Here is a 20,525-nt window from a genome sequence, read left to right on the forward strand (position 1 = left end):
ACTGAAACCAAATGAAGAAACCTCTCTTTAGTGAAACAAAATGAAGAAATGAAGAAACCTCTCTTTAGTGAAACAAAATCAAGAACAAAATGAAGAAACCTCTCCTCTGAAACTCTCTCTTTAGTGAAACAAAATGAAACTTTAGTGAAACAAAATGAAGAAACAAAATGAAGAAACCTCTCTTTAGTGAAACAAAATGAAGAAACCTCTTTAGTGAAACAAAATTTAATGAAACAAAATGAAGAAAACCTCCTTTAGTGAAACCTTTAGTGAAACAAAATGAAGAAACCCTCTTTAGTGAAACAAAATGAAGAAACCTCTTTAGTGAAACAAAATGAAGAAACAAAATCTCTTTAGTGAAACAAAATGAAAAATGAAGAAACCTCCTCTCTTTAGTGAAACAAAATGAAGAAACCTCTCTTTAGTGAAACCTCTCTTTAGTGAAACAAAATGAAGAAACCTCTCTTTAGTGAAACAAAATGAAGAAACTCCTCTCTTTAGTGAAACAAAATGAAGAAACCCTCTCTTTACCTCTCTTTAGTGAAACAAAATGAAACAAGTGAAACAAAATGAAGAAACCCTCTCTTTAGTGAAACAAAATGAAGAAACCTCTCTTTAGTGTGAAACAAAATGAAGAAAACTTTTAGTGAAACTCTCTTTAGTGAAACAAAATGAAGAAACCCTCTCTTTAGTGAAACAAAATGAAGAAACCTCTCTTTAGTGAAACAGAAACCTCTCTTTAGTGAAACAAAATGAAGAAACTCTCTTTAGTGAAACAAAAAAGAAACCCTCTCTTTAGTGAAACAAAATGAAGAAACCCTCTCTTTAGTGAAACAAAATGAAGAAACCCTCTCTTTAGTGAAACAAAAAAGAAACCCTCTCTTTAGTGAAACAAAATGAAGAAACCCTCTCTTTAGTGAAACAAAATGAAGAAATCCTCTCTTTAGTGAAACAAAATGAAGAAACCTCTCTTTAGTGAAACAAAATGAAGAAACCTCTCTTTAGTGAAACAAAATGAAGAAACCCTCTCTTTAGTGAAACAAAATGAAGAAACCTTCTCTTTAGTGAAACAAAATGAAGAAAACCTCTCTTTAGTGAAACAAAATGAAGAAACCCTCTCTTTAGAAACTTTAGTGAAACAAAATGAAGAAAAGTGAAACAAAATGAAGAAAACCCTCTCTTTAGTGAAACAAAATGAAGAAACCCTCTCTTTAGTGAAACAAAATGAAGAAACCTCTCTTTAGTGAAACAAAATGAAGAAATCCTCTCTTTAGTGAAACAAAATGAAGAAACTTTAGTGAAACAAAATGAAGAAATCCTCTCTTTAGTGAAACAAAATGAAGAAACCTCTCTTTAGTGAAACAAAATGAAGAAACCCTCTCTTTAGTGAAACAAAATGAAGAAACTCTCTTTAGTGAAACAAAATGAAGAAACTTTAGTGAAACTCTCTTTAGTGAAACAAAATGAAGAAACCCTCTCTTTAGTGAAACAAAATGAAGAAACCTCCTTTAGTGAAACAAAATGAAGAAACCTCTTTAGTGAAACAAAATGAAGAAACCTCTCTTTAGTGAAACAAAATGAAGAAACCCTCTCTTTAGTGAAACAAAATGAAGAAACCCTCTCTTTAGTGAAACAAAATCTCTTTAGTGAAACAAAATGAAGAAAACCTCTCTTTAGTGAAACAAAATGAAGAAACCCTCTCTCTTTAGTGAAACAAAATGAAGAAACCCTCTCTTTAGTGAAACAAAATGAAGAAACCTCTCTTAGTGAAACAAAATGAAGAAACCTCTCTTTAGTGAAACAAAATGAAGAAACCTCTCTTTAGTGAAACAAAATGAAGAAAACCTTTCTCTTTAGTGAAACAAAATGAAGAAACCCTCTCTTTAGTGAAACAAAATGAAGAAACCCCTCTCTTTAGTGAAACAAAATGAAGAAACCTCTCTTTAGTGAAACAAAATGAAGAAACCCTCTCTTTAGTTGAAGAAACCTCTCTTTAGTGAAACAAAATGAAGAAAACCTCTCTTTAGTGAAACAAAATGAAGAAACCCTCTCTTTAGTGAAACAAAATGAAGAAACCTCTCTTTAGTGAAACAAAATGAAGAAACCCTCTCTTTGAAGTGAAACAAAATGAAGAAACTCTTTAGTGAAACAAAATCTCTTTAGTGAAACAAAATGAAGAAATCCTCTCTTTAGTGAAACAAAATGAAGAAACCCTCTTTAGTGAAACAAAATGAAGAAACCCTCTCTTTAGTGAAACAAAATGAAGAAATCCTCTCTTTAGTGAAACAAAATGAAGAAACCCTCTCTTTAGTGAAACAAAATGAAGAACCCTCTCTTTAGTGAAACAAAATGAAGAAACCCTCTCTTTAGTGAAACAAAATGAAGAAATCTCTTTAGTGAACAAAAAGAAATCCTCTCTTTAGTGAAACAAATGAAGAAATCTCTCTTTAGTGAAACAAAATGAAGAAACCTCTCTTTAGTGAAACAAAATGAAGAAAACCCCCTCTTTTAGTGAAACAAAATTAAGAAACCTTCTCTTTAGTGAAACAAAATGAAGAAATCTCTCTTAGTGAAACAAAATGAAGAAACCTTCTCTTTAGTGAAACAAAATGAAGAAATCCTCTCTTTAGTGAAAAACAAATGAAGAAATCCTCTCTTTTAGTGAAACAAAAATGAAGAAACCTCTCTTTAGTGAAACAAAATGAAGAAATCCTCTCTTTAGTAAAAAATGAAGAAACCTCACTTTAGTGAAAACAAAATGAAGAAACCTCTCTTTAGTGAAACAAAATGGAAACCCTTCTTTAGTGAAACAAAATGAAGACCTTCTCTTTAGTGAAACCCTCTCTTTAGTAGAAACAAAATGAAAGAAACCCTCTCTTTAGTGAAACAAAATGAAGAACTTTTCTCTCTTTAGTGAAACAAAATGAAGAAACTCCAGTGAAACAAATTAAAAACCTCTCTTTAGTGAAACAAAATGAAGAAATCCCTCTTTAGTGAAACAAAATGAAGAAACCTTCTCTTTAGTGAAACAAAATGAAGAAACCCTCTCTTTAGTGAAACAAAATCTCTCTTTAGTGAAACAAAATGAAGAAACCACTCTCTTTAGTGAAACAAAATGAAGAAATCCTCTCTTTAGTGAAACAAAATGAAGAAACCTCTCTTTAGTGAACAAAATGAAGAAACCTCTTTAGTGAAACAAAATGAAGAAATCTCTCTTTAGTGAAACAAAATGAAGAAACCTCTCTTTAGTGAAACAAAATGAAGAAACCCTCTCTTTAGTGAAACAAAATGAAGAAACCTCTCTTTAGTGAAACAAAATGAAGAAACCCTCTCTTTAGTGAAACAAAAATGAAGAAGCCCTTCTCTTTAGTGAAACAACAAAATGAAGAAACCTTCTCTTTAGTGAAACAAAATGAAGAAATCCTCTCTTTAGTGAAACAAAATGAAGAAAACTCTCTTTAGTGAAACAAAATGAAGAAATCCTCTCTTTAGTGAAACAAAATGAAGAAACCCTCTTTAGTGAAACAAAATGAAGAAACCCTCTCTTTAGTGAAACAAAATGAAGAAACCCTCTCTTTAGTGAAACAAAATGAAGAAACCCTCTCTTTAGTGAAACAAAATGAAGAAACCTCTCTTTAGTGAAACAAAATGAAGAAACCTCTCTTTAGTGAAACAAAATGAAGAAGAAAACAAAATGAAGAAACCTCTCTTTAGTGAAACAAAATGAAGAAACCCTCTCTTTAGTGAAACAAAATGAAGAAACCCTCTCTTTAGTGAAACAAAATGAAGAAACCCTCTCTTTAGTGAAAAAAAATGAAGAAAACCTCTCTTTAGTGAAACAAAATGAAGAAACCCTCTCTTTAGTGAAACAAAATGAAGAAACCCTCTCTTTAGTGAAACAAAATGAAGAACCCTCTCTTTAGTGAAACAAAATGAAGAAACCCTCTCTTTAGTGAAACAAAATGAAGAAACCTCTCTTCTTTAGTGAAACAAAATGAAGAAACCCTCTCTTTAGTGAAACAAAATGAAGAAACCCTCTCTTTAGTGAAACAAAATGAAGAAACCTCTCTTTAGTGAAACAAAATGAAGAAACCCTCTCTTTAGTGAAACAAAATGAAGAAACCTCTCTTTAGTGAAACAAAATGAAGAAACCTCTCTTTAGTGAAACAAAATGAAGAAATCCTCTCTTTAGTGAAACAAAATGAAGAAACCCTCTCTTTAGTGAAACAAAATGAAGAAACCCTCTCTTTAGTGAAACAAAATGAAGAAAAGTGAAACCCTCTCTTTAGTGAAACAAAATGAAGAAACCCTCTCTTTAGAAACCTCTTTAGTGAAACAAAATGAAGAAACCCTCTCTTTAGTGAAACAAAATGAAGAAATCCTCTCTTTAGTGAAGAAACTTTAGTGAAACAAATGAAAACTTCTCTCTTTAGTGAAACAAAATGAAGAAACCTCTCTTTAGTGAAACAAAATGAAGAAACCTCCTTTAGTGAAACAAAATTCTCTTTAGTGAAACAAAATGAAGAAACCCTCTCTTTAGTGAAACAAAATGAAGAAATCTCTTTAGTGGAAACAAAATGAAGAAACCTCTCTTTAGTGAAAAAATGAAGAAACCCTCTCTTTAGTGAAACAAAATCTCTTTAGTGAAACAAAATGAAGAAATCCTCTCTTTAGTGAAACAAATGAAGAAATCCTCTGAAACTTTAGTGAAACAAAATGAAGAAACCTTCTCTTTAGTGAAACAAAATGAAGAAACCCTCTCTTTAGTGAAACAAAATGAAGAAACTTTAGTGAAACAAAATGAAGAAACCTCTCTTTAGTGAAACAAAATGAAGAAAATGAAACAAAATGAAGAAACCTCTCTTTAGTGAAACAAAATGAAACAAAAGAAAACCTCTCTTTAGTGAAACAAAATGAAGAAACCTCTCTTTAGTGAAACAAAATGAAGAAACCCTCTCTTTAGTGAAACAAAATGAAGAAACCTCTCTTTAGTGAAACAAAATGAAGAAACCCTCTCTTTAGTGAAACAAAATGAAGAAACCTCTCTTTAGTGAAAACAAAATGAAGAAACCTTCTCTCTTTAGTGAAACAAAATGAAGAAACCCTCTCTTTAGTGAAACAAAATGAAGAAATCCTCTCTTTAGTGAAACAAAATGAAGAAACCCTCTTTAGTGAAACAAAATGAAGAAATCCTCTCTTTAGTGAAACAAAATGAAGAAACCCTCTCTTTAGTGAAACAAAATGAAGAAACCCTCTCTTTAGTGAAACAAAATGAAGAAAATCCTCTCTTTAGTGAAACAAATGAAGAAAACCTTCTCTTTAGTGAAACAAAATGAAGAAACCTCTCTTTAGTGAAACAAAATGAAGAAATCCTTCTTTAGTGAAACAAAATGAAGAAATCCTCTCTTTAGTGAAACAAAATGAAGAAACTCTTTTAGTGAAACAAAATAAAGTGAAACAAAATAAAGAAACCTCTTTAGTGAAACAAAATGAAGAAACCCTCTCTTTAGTGAAACAAAATTTCTCTTTAGTGAAACAAAATGAAGAAACCTTCTCTTTAGTGAAACAAAATGAAGAAACCTCTCTTTAGTGAAACAAAATGAAGAAACCTCTCTTTAGTGAAACAAAATGAAGAAATCCTCTCTTTAGTGAAACAAAATGAAACAAAATGAAGAAACCTGAAACTCTTCTTTAGTGAAACAAAATGAAGAAATCCTCTCTTTAGTGAAACAAAATGAAGAAACCTTCTCTTTAGTGAAACTCTTTGAAGAAACCTCTCTTTAGTGAAACAAAATGAAGAAAACCTTCTCTTTAGTGAAACAAAATGAAGAAATCCTCTTTAGTGAAACAAAATGAAGAAACCCTCTCTTTAGTGAAACAAAATGAAGAAACCTCTCTTTAGTGAAACAAAATGAAGAAACCCTCTCTTTAGTGAAACAAAATGAAGAAATTCTTTCTCTTTAGTGAAACAAAATGAAGAAACCCTATCTTTAGTGAAACAAAATGAAGAAATCCTCTCTTTAGTGAAACAAAATGAAGAAACCCTTCTCTTTAGTGAAACAAAATGAAGAAATCCTCTCTTTAGTGAAACAAAATGAAGAAAACCTCTCTTTAGTGAAACAAAATGAAGAAACCCTCTCTTTAGTGAAACAAAATGAAGAAACCTCTCTTTAGTGAAACAAAAATGAAGAAACCTCTCTTTAGTGAAACAAAATGAAGAAACCTCTCTTTAGTGAAACAAAATGAAGAAATCCTCTCTTTAGTGAAACAAAATGAAAAACCCTCTCTTTAGTGAAACAAATGAAGAAACCCTCTCTTTAGTGAAACAAAATGAAGAAACCTTCTCTTTAGTAGAAACAAAATGAAGAAACCCTCTCTAGTGAAACAAAATGAAGAAACCCTCTCTTTAGTGAAAAACAAAATGAAGAAACCCTCTCTTTAGTGAAAACAAAATGAAGAAATCTCTCTCTTTACTGAAACAAAATGAAGAAACCCTCTCTTTAGTGAAACAAAATGAAGAAACCTTCTCTTTAGTGAAACAAAATGAAGAAACCCTCCTCTCTCTTTAGTGAAACAAAATGAAGAAACCCCTCTTTAGTGAAACAAAATGAAGAAATCCTCTCTTTAGTGAAACAAAATGAAGAAACCTCTCTTTAGTCTCTTTAGTGAAACAAAATGAAGAAACCCTCTCTTTAGTGAAACAAAATGAAGAAACCCTCTCTTTAGTGAAACAAAATGAAGAAACCCTCTCTTTAGTGAAACAAAATACAAAATGAAGAAACCTCTCTTTAGTGAAACAAAATGAAGAAACCCTCTCTTTAGTGAAACAAAATGAAGAAACCCTCTCTTTAGTTGAAGAAAGTGAAACAAAATGAAGAAACCCTCTCTTTAGTGAAACAAAATGAAGAAACCTCTCTTTAGTGAAACAAAATGAAGAAACCTCTCTTTAGTGAAACAAAATGAAGAAACCCTCTCTTTAGAAACAAAATGAAACAAAATGAAGAAACCTCTCTTTAGTGAAACAAAATGAAGAAACCTCTCTTTAGTGAAACAAAATGAAGAAACCCTCTCTTTAGTGAAACAAAATCTCTTTAGTGAAACAAAATGAAGAAACCCTCTCTTTAGTGAAACAAAATGAAGAAACCCTCTCTTTAGTGAAATGAAGAAAAAATGAAGAAACCCTCTCTTTAGTGAAACAAAATGAAGAAACCTCTCTTTAGTGAAACTTTAGTGAAAAAATGAAGAAACCCTCTCTTTAGTGAAACAAAAAAGAGCCACTCTCTTTAGTGAAAAAATGAAGAAACCCTCTCTTTAGTGAAACAAAATGAAGAAATCCTCTCTTTAGTGAAACAAAATGAAGAAACCCTCTCTTTAGTGAAACAAAATGAAGAAACCCTCTCTTTAGTGAAACAAAATGAAAACCTTCTCTTTTAGTGAAACAAAATGAAGAAACCCTCTCTTTAGTGAAACAAAATGAAGAAACCCTCTCTTTAGTGAAACAAATGAAGAAACCCTCTCTTTAGTGAAACAAAATGAAGAAATCCTCTCTTTAGTGAAACAAAATGAAGAAACCCTCTCTTTAGTGAAACAAAATGAAACCTCTCTTTAGTGAAACAAAATGAAGAAACCCTCTCTTTAGTGAAACAAAATGAAGAAACCTCTCTTTAGTGAAACAAAATGAAGAAACCTCTCTTTAGTGAAACAAAATGAAGAAACCCTCTCTTTAGTGAAACAAAATGAAGAAACCTCTCTTTAGTGAAACAAAATGAAGAAACCTCTCTTTAGTGAAACAAAATGAAGAAACCTCTCTTTAGTGAAACAAAATGAAGAAACCCTCTCTTTAGTGAAACAAAATGAAGAAACCCTCTCTTTAGTGAAACAAAATGAAGAAAATCTCTTTAGTGAAACAAAAATGAAGAAATCCTCTCTTTAGTGAAACAAAATGAAGAAACCTCTCTTTAGTGAAACAAAATGAAGAAATCCTCTCTTTAGTGAAACAAAATGAAGAAACCCTCTCTTTAGTGAAACAAATGAAGAAACCTTCTCTTTAGTGAAACAAAATGAAGAAACCCTATCTTTAGTGAAACAAAATGAAGAAACTTTAGTGAAACCTCTCTTTAGTGAAACAAAATGAAGAAACCTCTTTAGTGAAACAAAATCTCTTTAGTGAAACAAAATGAAGAAACCCTCTCTTTAGTGAAACAAAATGAAGAAATCCTCTCTTTAGTGAAACAAAATGAAGAAACCTCTCTTTCTTTAGAAACCCTCTCTTTGAAACAAAATGAAGAAACCTCTCTTTAGTGAAACAAAATGAAGAAACCTCTCTTTAGTGAAACAAAATGAAGAAACCTTCTCTTTAGTGAAACAAAATGAAGAAACCCTCTCTTTAGTGAAACAAAATGAAGAAACCTCTCTTTAGTGAAACAAAATGAAGAAACCTCTCTTTAGTGAAACAAAATGAAGAAACCTTCTCTTTAGTGAAACAAAATGAAGAAACCCTCTTTAGTGAAACAAAATCTTTAGTGAAACAAAATGAAGAAACCCTCTCTTTAGTGAAACAAAATGAAGAAACCTTCTCTTTAGTGAAACAAAATGAAGAAACCTCTCTCTTTAGTGAAACAAAATGAAGAAACCCTCTCTTTAGTGAAACAAAATGAAGAAACCCTCTCTTTAGTGAAACAAAATGAAGAAACCCTCTCTTTAGTGAAACAAAATGAAGAAACCTTCTCTTTAGTGAAACAAAATGAAGAAAATGAAGAAAAAATGAAGAAACCTCTCTTTAGTGAAACAAAATGAAGAAACCTTCTCTTTAGTGAAACAAAATGAAGAAATTCTCTTTAGTGAACAAAATGAAGAAACCCTCTCTTTAGTGAAACAAAATGAAGAAACTCTCTTTAGTGAAACAAATGAAGAAACCTCTCTTTTAGTGAAACTTTAGTGAAAATGAAGAAATCCTCTCTTTAGTGAAACAAAATGAAGAAACCTCTCTTTAGTGAAACAAAATGAAGAAATTCTCTCTTTAGTGAAACAAAATGAAGAAACCCTCTCTTTAGTGAAAAAAATGAAGAAACTTCTCTTTAGTGAAACAAAATGAAACCCTCTCTTTAGTGAAACAAAATGAAGAAAACCTCTCTTTAGTGAAACAAAATGAAGAAACCTTCTCTTTAGTGAAACAAAATGAAGAAACCCTCTCTTTAGTGAAACAAAATGAAGAAATCCTCTCTTTAGTGAAACAAAATGAAGAAACCTCTCTTTAATGAAACAAAATGAAGAAACCTTCTTTAGTGAAACAAAATGAAGAAACTCTCTTTAGTGAAACAAAATGAAGAAACTTCTCTTTAGTGAAACAAAATGAAGAAACCCTCTCTTTAGTGAAACAAAATGAAGAAACCCTCTCTTTAGTGAAACAAAATGCCTCTCTTTAGTGAAACAAATGAAGAAACCCTCTCTTTAGTGAACAAAATGAAGAAACCTTTCTTTAGTGAAAACAAAATGAAGAACCCTTCTTTAGTGAAACAAATGAAGAAACCTTTCTTTAGTGAACAAAATGAAGAAATCCTCTCTTAGTGAAACAAATGAAGAAACCTTCTTCTTAGTGTGAAACAAATGAAGAAATCCTCTCTCTCTTAGTGAAAACAAAATGAAGAAATCTTTAGTGAACAAAATGAAGAAACCTCTTTAATGAAACAAAATGAAGAAACCCTCTTAGAAACAAAAATGAAGAAACCTTAGTTGAAGAAACCTCTTAGTGAAACAAAATGAAGAAAACCCCCTCTTTTAGTGAAACAAAATGAAGAAACCCTCTTAGTGGAAACAAAATGAAGAAACCTTCTCTTTAGTGAAACAAATGAAGAAACCCTCTTTAGTGAAACAAAATGAAGAAACCCTCTCTTTAGTAGAAACAAAAACAAAAATGAAGAAACTCTCTTTAGTGAACAAAAATGAAGAAATCCTCTCTTTAGTGAAACAAAATGAAGAAACCTCTCAATGAAGAAACCCTCTCTTTAGTGAAAACAAAATGAAGAAACCCTCTCTTTAGTGAAACAAAATGAAGAAACCTCTCTTTAGTGAAACAAAATGAGTGAAACAAAATTCTCTTTAGTGAAACAAAATGAAGAAACCCTCTTTAGTGAAACAAAATGAAGAAACCTCTCTTTAGTGAAACAAAATGAAGAAACCCTCTCTTTAGTGAAACAAAATGAAGAAATCCTCTCTTTAGTGAAACAAAATGAAGAAACCCTCTCTTTAGTGAAACAAAATGAAGAAACCTCTCTTTAGTGAAACAAAATGAAGAAACCCTCTCTTTAGTGAAACAAAATGAAGAAACCTCTCTTTAGTGAAACAAAATGAAGAAACCCTCTCTTTAGTGAAACCCTCTCTTTAGTGAAACAAAATGAAGAAACCCTCTCTTTAGTGAAACAAAATGAAGAAACCTTCTCTTTAGTGAAACAAAATGAAGAAACCCTCTTTAGTGAAACAAAATGAAGAAATCCTCTCTTTAGTGAAACAAAATGAAGAAATCCTCTCTTAGTGAAACAAATGAAAAACCTCTCTTTAGTGAAACAAATGAAGAAACCCTCTCTTTAGTGAAACAAAATGAAGAAACCCTCTCTTTAGTGAAACAAAATGAAGAAAAGTGAAACAAAATGAAGAAACCCTCTCTTTAGTGAAACAAAATGAAGAAACCCTCTCTTTTAGTGAAACCCTCTCTTTAGAAACAAAATGAAGAAACCTCTCTTTAGTGAAACAAATGAAACAAAAGAAATCCTCTCTTTAGTGAAACAAAATGAAGAAACCCTCTCTTTAGTGAAACAAAATGAAGAAATCCTCTCTTTAGTGAAACAAAATGAAGAAACCTTCTCTTTAGTGAAACAAAATGAAGAAACCCTCTCTTTAGTGAAACAAAATGAAGAAACCTTCTCTTTAGTGAAACAAAATGAAGAAACCCTCTCTTTAGTGAAACAAAATGAAGAAACCCTCTCTTTAGTGAAACAAAATGAAGAAACCCTCTCTTTAGTGAAACAAAATGAAGAAATCCTCTCTTTAGTGAAACAAAATGAAGAAACCCTCTCTTTAGTGAAACAAAATGAAGAAACCTTCTCTTTAGTGAAACAAAATGAAGAAACCCTCTCTTTAGTGAAACAAAAAAGAAAAGTGAAACAAAATGAAACCCTCTCTTTAGTGAAACAAAATGAAGAAACCCTCTCTTTAGTGAAACAAAATGAAGAAATCCTCTCTTAGTGTGAAACAAAATGAAGAAATCCTCTCTTTAGTGAAACAAAATGAAGAAACCCTCTCTTTAGTGAAACAAAATGAAGAAACCTCTCTTTAGTGAAACAAAATGAAGAAACCCTCTCTTTAGTGAAACAAAATGAAGAAACCCTCTCTTTAGTGAAACAAAATGAAGAAACCTTCTCTTTAGTGAAACAAAATGAAGAAACCCTCTCTTTAGTGAAACAAAATGAAGAAATCCTCTCTTTAGTGAAACAAATGAAGAAACCCTCTCTTTAGTGAAACAAAATGAAGAAACCCTCTCTTTAGTGAAACAAAATGAAACAAAATGAAGAAACCTTCTCTTTAGTGAAACAAAATGAAGAAAAGTGAAACCTCTCTTTAGTGAAACAAAATGAAGAAATCCTCTCTTTAGTGAAACAAAATGAAGAAACCCTCTCTTTAGTGAAACAAAATGAAGAAACCTCTCTTTAGTGAAACAAAATGAAGAACCTTCTCTTTAGTGAAACAAAATGAAGAAACCTTCTCTTTAGTGAAACAAAATGAAGAAACCCTCTCTTTAGTGAAACAAAATGAAGAAACCTCTCTTTAGTGAAACAAAATGAAGAAACCTCTCTTTAGTGAAACAAAATGAAGAAAGTGAAACAAAATGAAGAAACTCTCTTTAGTGAAACAAAATGAAGAAACCCTCTCTTTAGTGAAACAAAATGAAGAACCCTCCTCTTTAGTGAAACAAAAATGAAGAAAACCTCTCTTTAGTGAAACAAAATGAAGAAACCTCTCTTTTAGTGAAACAAAATGAAGAAATCCTCTCTTTAGTGAAACAAAATGAAGAAATCCTTTTAGTGAAACAAATCTCTTTAGTGAAACAAAATGAAGAAACCCTCTCTTTAGTGAAACAAAATGAAGAAACCCTCTCTTTAGTGAAACAAAATGAAGAAACCTTCTCTTTAGTGAAACAAAATGAAGAAATCCTCTCTTTAGTGAAACAAAATGAAGAAACCTTCTCTTTAGTGAAACAAAATGAAGAAACCTCTCTTTAGTGAAACAAAATGAAGAAACCCTCTCTTTAGTGAAACAAAATGAAGAAACCTTCTCTTTAGTGAAACAAAATGAAGAAATCCTCTCTTTAGTGAAACAAAATGAAAACCCTCTCTTTAGTGAAACAAAATGAAGAAACCCTCTCTTTAGTGAAACAAAATGAAGAAAACTCTCTTTAGTGAAACAAAATGAAGAAACCTTCTCTTTAGTGAAACAAAATGAAGAAATCCTCTCTTTAGTGAAACAAAATGAAGAACTCTCTCTTTAGTGAAACAAAATGAAGAAACCTTCTCTTTAGTGAAACAAAATGAAGAAACCCTCTCTTTAGTGAAACAAAATGAAGAAACCTCTTTAGTGAAACAAAATGAAGAAACCCTTCTTTAGTGAAACAAAATGAAGAAATCCTCTCTTTAGTGAAACAAAATGAAGAAACCCTCTCTTTAGTGAAACAAAATGAAGAAACCTCTCTTTAGTGAAACAAAATGAAGAAACCCTCTCTTTAGTGAAACAAAATGAAGAAACTTTAGTGAAACAAAATGAAGAAACTCTCTTTAGTGAAACAAATCTCTTTAGTGAAACAAAATGAAGAAACCTTTCTTTTAGTGAAACAAAATGAAGAAACCTCTCTTTTGAAACAAAATGAAGAAACAAAATGAAGAAACCTCTTTAGTGAAACAAATGAAGAAACCCTCTTTAGTGAAACAAAATGAAGAAACCTCTCTTTAGTGAAACAAAATGAAGAAACCTCTCTTTAGTCCTCTCTTTAGTGAAACAAAATGAAGAAACCTCTTTAGTGAAACAAAATGAAGAAACCCTCTTTAGTGAAACAAATGAAGAAACCTCTCTTTAGTGAAACAAAATGAAGAAACCTCTCTTTAGTGAAACAAAATGAAGAAATCCTCTCTTTAGTGAAACAAAATGAAGAAACCCTCTCTTTAGTGAAACAAAATGAAGAAACCCTCTCTTTAGTGAAACAAATGAAGAAACTCTTTAGTGAAACAAAATCTCTTTAGTGAAACAAAATGAAGAAATCCTCTCTTTAGTGAAACAAAATGAAGAAACCCTCTCTTTAGTGAAACAAAATGAAGAAACCTTCTCTTTAGTGAAACAAAATGAAGAAACCCTTTAGTGAAACAAAATGACCTTCTCTTTGAAACAAAAATAAAGAAACCCTCTCTTTAGTGAAACAAAATGAAGAAACCTCTCTTTAGTGAAACAAAATGAAGAAACCTCTCTTTAGTGAAACAAAATGAAGAAACCCTCTCTTTTAGTGAAACAAAATGAAGAAACCTCTCTTTAGTGAAACAAAATGAAGAAAAATCCTCTCTTTAGTGAAACAAAATGAAGAAACCTCTCTTTAGTGAAACAAATGAAAACAAAAAAAAGAACCCTCTCTTTAGTGAAACAAAATGAAGAAACCCTCTCTTTAGTGAAACAAAATGAAACCCTCTCTTTAGTGAAACAAAATGAAGAAACCCTCTCTTTAGTGAAACAAAATGAAGAAACCTCTCTCTTTAGTGAAACAAAATGAAGAAACCCTCTCTTTAGTGAAACAAAAAAGAAAAGAAAACTCTCTCTCTTTAGTGAAACAAAATGAAGAAACCTCTCTTTAGTGAAACAAAATGAAGAAACCTCTCTTTAGTGAAACAAATGAAGAAACCTCTCTCTTTAGTGAAACAAAATGAAGAAACCCTCTCTTTAGTGAAACAAAATGAAGAAACCCTCTCTTTAGTGAAACAAAAATGAAACCTTCTCTTTAGTGAAACAAAATGAAGAAACCCTCTCTTTAGTGAAACAAAATGAAGAAATCCTCTTTCTTTAGTGAAAAAGTGAAACAAAATGAAGAAACCTCTCTTTAGTGAAACAAAATGAAGAAACCCTCTCTTTAGTGAAACAAAATGAAGAAACCTCTCTTTAGTGAAACAAAATGAAAAACCTCTTTACTGAAACAAAATGAAGAAACCTTCTCTTTAGTGAAACAAAATGAAGAAATCCTCTCTTTAGTGAAACAAAATGAAGAAACCCTCTTTAGTGAAACAAAATGAAGAAACCTCTCTTTAGTGAAACAAAATGAAGAAATCCTCTCTTTAAGTGAAACAAAATGAAACCCTCCCTTTAGTGAAACAAAATGAAGAAACCTCTCTTTAGTGAAACAAAATGAAGAAACCTCTCTTTAGTGAAACAAAATGAAGAATCCTCTCTTTAGTGAAACAAAATGAAGAAATCCTCTCTTTAGTGAAACAAAATGAAGAAACCCTCTCTTTAGTGAAACAAAATGAAGAAATCCTCTCTTTAGTGAAACAAAATGAAGAAACCCTCTCTTTAGTGAAACAAAATGAAGAAATCTCTCTTTAGTGAAACAAAATGAAGAAACCTCTCTTTAGTGAAACAAAATGAAGAAATCCTCTCTTTAGTGAAACAAAATGAAGAAACCTCTCTTTAGTGAAACAAAATGAAGAAACTCCTCTCTTTAGTGAAACAAAATGAAGAAAATGAAGAAACCCTCTCTTTAGTGAAACAAAATGAAGAAACCCTCTCTTTAGTGAAACAAAATGAAGAAACCCTCTCTTTAGTGAAACAAAATGAAGAAACCTCTCTTATTGAAGTGAAACAAAATGAAGAAACCTCTCTTTAGTGAAACAAAATGAAGAAATCTTCTCTTTAGTGAAACAAAATGAAGAAATGAAACAAAAACTTAGTGAAACAAAATGAAGAAACCTTTAGTGAAACAAAATGAAGAAACCCTCTCTTTAGTGAAACAAAATGAAGAAACTCCTGAAACTCTTTAGTGAAACAAAATGAAGAAACCCTCTCTTTGAAAAACAAATGAAGAAACCACTCTCTCTTTAGTGAAACAAAATGAAGAAATCCTCTCTTTAGTGAAACAAAATGAAGAAACTTCTCTTTAGTGAAACAAATGGAATAACTCCTCTCTTTAATGAAACAAAATGAAGAAACTCCTCTCTTTAATGAAACAATATGAAGAAACTCCTCTCTTTAATGAAACAAAATGAAGAAACTCCTCTCTTTAATGAAACAAAATGAAGAAAATCCTCTCTTTAATGAAACAAAATGAAGAAACTCCTCTCTTTAATGAAACAAAATGAAGAAAATCCTCTCTTTAATGAAACAAAATGAAGAAACCCTCTCTTTAATGAAACAAAATGAAGAAACTCCTCTCTTTAGTGAAACAAAATGAAGAATCCTGTCTGTGCATTCTCGACGCATCATCACCATCACAGAAAATATTCTCACCTTGAGAGCTTCCCTCTGGTAAGGAATCTGGAGGGTGGTCGAATGTGTCCTCGGCTGCCATTCTCCGTTGTCGTTGTTTCATAATCATGATGACCATCGCCAGAATGAGTAGAGTAACGCTCACTCCACCCACTAAAACCCCTATCACTACTCCTAAGCCGCCCATTCCGTCCACATCGGCAGGCTTATTCTTCGTCTGCTCCTTTGGCTTGGGGTCAGTTGGCTGAGGAGCGGCTGTTGATAAAAAAAAGAATGATATGGTAGGTTAAAATAGAAATAATTACTCTTATTGCCAATTATGTTGAATTAACATAGTCACAAAACCATCCACGTTTTCGTTACCTGTCCAGTTCGGGTGCTTGCCCAAAAGAGGCTTTACGGCGTTCTCGGCAGATTTTGGTTATTGCAGATTGGATTAACCAGCACATTCTGAACCAGATATTGCATCCTACAATTGGTGTTTAAAAAATTACCAATTTCCATTCAACACTCTGCCTATGTATGACCAGAATGACTGACAAGGAGTGATGCGGGCACCTGGTTGGAGGGGGGGAGGTACCCTTTGAACGGGGATCATATGTCCACCATACACCCGCGTAAACTGGTCACTGGCCAGTATCGCTGATTTCATGAGTCAGTCATGGATTTATTACTTACTGATTCTAATAGGCCTGGGCATTCGCTGGCGAACCCAAATATCGCCAACAGTATTTTACAAGGCTGGGCAGATGCTCAGCCTTACGAGGGAGTAAATTTAAGATAAGTATTCACTTGAAGTTTTCTCAAGCCTGCAACTACCTAATCTGTTTTACTAACATCTTCCACATGCGGTAGAAAATTTTATCATTCTAACTTATGAACAATTCAGAACACGTCAGCTAAACTCCATTCTTCAGCAAACATAACCTACGGAAGATACTGGTAACTATAGTGCAGCCACTCCTCGGTTAATAACTATCTCATTTGTCGACCATTCGCATTTGCAATAGAAAATAATCTAATATCCTCTTGACGTATGCTACCGCCTCACGTACATTCATAATGTACGTAAGACGATAACATACGCCAAGGTGAGAAGAAATATCTGACTGGTTCTGTTGTCCTGTATTGAGTTGCTTTAAACTATATTTAAAGTAATAATTTTTTACACAAGAAACCAACCTTACTTTAATGCATTAAGTTTCCAATAAACCTTGAAATGTACAAAATTATTAATATCTTCAGTTAAGTACTAGCCAGGAATCATGAGGTTACGATGCTGTCATTCTGTTCAGATCGTCCCTATTAACACTAGTCTCAGAAGGGGAGTAGCGCCGTCAGTGCACCTCACGGGTGCACCGTAGGCATTACCTAAGGTTCTTTGCAGCGTTCCTTCGGCCACTAGCTGCAACCCTTTTCATTCATTTTACTGTACCTCCATTCATATTCTCTTTCTTCCATCTTACTATCCACTCTCTCCAAACAATTGTTTCATTGTGCAACTGCGAGGTTTTCCCCTGTTACACCTTTTCAAACTTTTCTACTCTTAACTTCCCTTTCGGCGCTGAATGACCTCATAGGTCCCAGCGCTAGGTTTCTGGCCTAAATTCTATATTCCATTCCATATTCCATTTATATTAATACTAGTACTTATAAGAACTGTATTTCTTACTATCTAGATTGCGTGATATGCGTATATAACAAAGAACCCCAAATATACTTAGGTCGATTACTCTTTCTTATGAAGCTAACAAAACGTTCGTCTGAAAGTGGTCAACGTATTTCTACCCTTTACGTATATCTCCGGAAATTAACTATTTTTTTATCGGGCCCATAAGGAAAGAAAAATTAATAAACAGTTATTTAAGTGTAAATGAAATGTAATACAAATTTCAATTACTGTTTTAATATAACCAATTAAACTCCACATTACTCTGTAATTGTCTGGCATCATTTATAAATTACAGTTACGTCGAAAACTAACATTTAATCGAGTCAGTTCTATTTACATGTTACCAATATGCCCTATGTGATACACATACAAATACAGACACACGCACATTTATTTATATATATATATATATATATATATATATATATATATATATATATATATATATATATATATACTGTATTTTATATGTATATATATATATATATATATATATTATATATTATGTTTATATGTATATATATATACATACGTTTTATGTGTGTTTATATATATATATATATATATATATATATATTTATATTATGTATATATATATATATATATATATATATATATTATATTTTATATATATATATAATATATATATATATATATATATATATATATATAAATGATATATATGTGTATGTGTGCATGTTTGTGTGCACCATACATGATTTTCCCTCATTGGGAAAACAGTATATTATTCACATTGCAACGTTTGTCTTTTATCATACTGTATTTAGTAACATGTATTTTGTATTCATTACATTTCGTTATACATCACTGTTAATGGTTCTTCTTTATTCCTGCTTAAAAGAGCTACTACTTGGTTCCTGAGTCCAGGTCTGCAATTCATTTATATTATCCTCTTAAACTGTAGTGCTTTGCAACTTCCCATAATCATGCATTACTTTGCTACATTTAATATTGTTGGTATCCTTGCTCCTTTCCTTTGATGATTACATGTTCGTGTCTATGCTAAACTATTCTACTGTTCTTGTAATTTTTTTTTTTTTTTGCACTTTATATAGTAAGTAACACTGTCATTTAAAATTTCTGTTAGTTCTTACGCTACAGATGTTAGTCTTTTTAGGTTCAATGATCTCATTTTTCCCCCTTTTAATCCTTCTTTTCTAAAAAAACAAAATTCTCCTACTATCTTCCTTCTCCTTGGAATTTCGCTTCAATATCTATTCAATGGGCAAAATGAGTAAGTGTGAGATTTTACATTGTAAAATATATTCGACTATACCACAAGTTGGACACGTTCAAGATCTTTCCTAATAATCAGACGTGGTCGTTGTAATATTAAGTATACTGGATAAACTGGCTAGCCTCTACAGTGATATGCCATGTCACTACAAATTATAAGATTTAAAATACATTCTTCAAACTAGCCAAAACTAATAAAATTACTATTATAAATGATTATAAAATAATCAAAACTGGAAATATGTACGTTGTTACGCTTACGTCGGGTTATCCCATTTGGCTAAATAATAAGAGTAAATCTACCCCGAAAATAAATAAAACTTATTTAAAATTACACGTTATTATGATAATATTCATAACAGCTCCATGAGGTCCAAAAGAAGTGAACATAAGAAACACCTTTGTTGGTTTTTTACCAATCTTTCAAAATACTAATAAAAAGCCGCTGACAAAACGCAGCATTTTCATTGGTTACATCAACGAAAAAATTCTGGGATTGAAACTCTACAAAGCTACAGTGTTCTATAGTTATTTCGAAACATTTCAGTTGAATAATACCATATTATACAATCAGGCAAACTATTTACTAAATATAATCTTAACAACCAAGAATGATTATCAAATGACACCATAGCACGCTCTCTCCCCATGAATTGGACGACGGTATCTTCAATCGTTCACACAGAGACTGAAATAAATGTACCCTTTCCAGTATCAAACACCGTTTAAGGTGACTGATTACTGATTAAATCCTAATATGCTGATCATTAAATGTAGGGAGAATCATGAATTCAATATATATTTAGATTCCTTCGATTATTTTGCAATGTTGCGTCAACTAAGACTCTGGGTATTTCAAACTAAAAGTGGGATCCTAAGTTTCTGTCCCCGTAAGGGGGGTAGTGCCATCAGTGCAACCCACGTGGTGCGCTGTAGACATTACTTGAGGTTCTTTACAGCGTCCCTTCGGCCACTAGCTGCAACCTCTTTCATTCCTTTTACTGTATCTCCGTTCATATTCTCTTTCTTCCATCTGACTTTCCACCCTCTCTAACAATTGTTTCATAGAGCAACTGCGAGGTTTTCCTTCTGTTGCACCTTTCAAACCTTCTTACTGTCAATTTCCTTTTCAGCGCTGAATGACCTCATAGGTCCCAGTGCTTGGCCTTTGGCCTAAACCCTATATTCTATTCTATTCTATTTAGAAGTTTTGTAAACACGTCATCCAAAAATTCCGGGCAGCAAATCCCAAATACCCCTTAAGATATAAGAGAAAATACTAATAGCTTAACTTTTATACGGTTCCCAGAATAATACTTGATGTAAGAAGGTACATCTTTCATATAAAAGGGATATACCCTGTCCATGTACATATACAAATAAAAACATTGCACTATATCTGTATTCTTCAGCTGTAAACTTTACAGAAAGATATAATAAATTTACATCACTTAAATAGTTACACATTTTCGTTCAAATGCAATAAAAAATGTCATCGATATATCGAAACTGGTAGATGTATTTTGGCAAAACTGAGTTAAAAATCTCTTTCCAAGAATTTTCCTATAGATGCAGCGCAAAAGAAGTGATAAGGGATTCTCTATTGCCATTTAAAATATTTATTCATAAACATTTCCACTGAAAGTAAATTCGCAACCTCTGATATGCAATTTATTTGATATTCTGAAATCGTATTACCTGGTGGAGTAAATTCATAATTGTATATATAATCAGATTTTTTATTTATTAATTTATATCTGTTTATTCATTTTTAGTTTTATGTAAAAGAAAACTACTGTGTCGGCTTTGTTTGTTCGTCCGCACTTTTTCTGTCCACCGTCAGGTCTTAAAATCTGCTCAGGCTAGAGGGCTGCAAATTGGTATGTTGATCATCCACCCTCCAATCATCAAACAAACCAAATTGCAGCCCTCTAGCCTCAGTAAGGTTAAATTTATCCATAATCGTGCGTCGGGCAACGATATAGGACATGCCACCACCTGGCCGTGGTTAGAGTTTCATGGGCCGCGGCTCACACAGCATTATACCGAGACCACCGAAAGATAGATCTATTTTCGGTGGCATTGATTA

The 20,525-nt window shown here is 31.9% G+C and overlaps 1 protein-coding gene across 3 annotated transcripts in view; it reads right to left on the reverse strand.

The window, feature by feature from the left end:
• LOC136827948 (cell adhesion molecule DSCAM-like) overlaps positions 1-20,525 on the reverse strand; it is a 250,663-nt gene that overhangs the window by 11,766 nt on the left and 218,372 nt on the right. For all 3 annotated transcript variants that reach the window (XM_067085503.1, XM_067085502.1, XM_067085504.1), the window contains one exon: positions 15,529-15,762. In XM_067085503.1, coding sequence (XP_066941604.1) covers positions 15,529-15,762 — 234 coding nt within the window. The remainder of the gene's footprint in view (positions 1-15,528; positions 15,763-20,525) is intronic.

Source organism: Macrobrachium rosenbergii, chromosome 42 (genome assembly GCF_040412425.1).
Source record: "Macrobrachium rosenbergii isolate ZJJX-2024 chromosome 42, ASM4041242v1, whole genome shotgun sequence".
NCBI lineage: Eukaryota > Metazoa > Arthropoda > Malacostraca > Decapoda > Palaemonidae > Macrobrachium > Macrobrachium rosenbergii.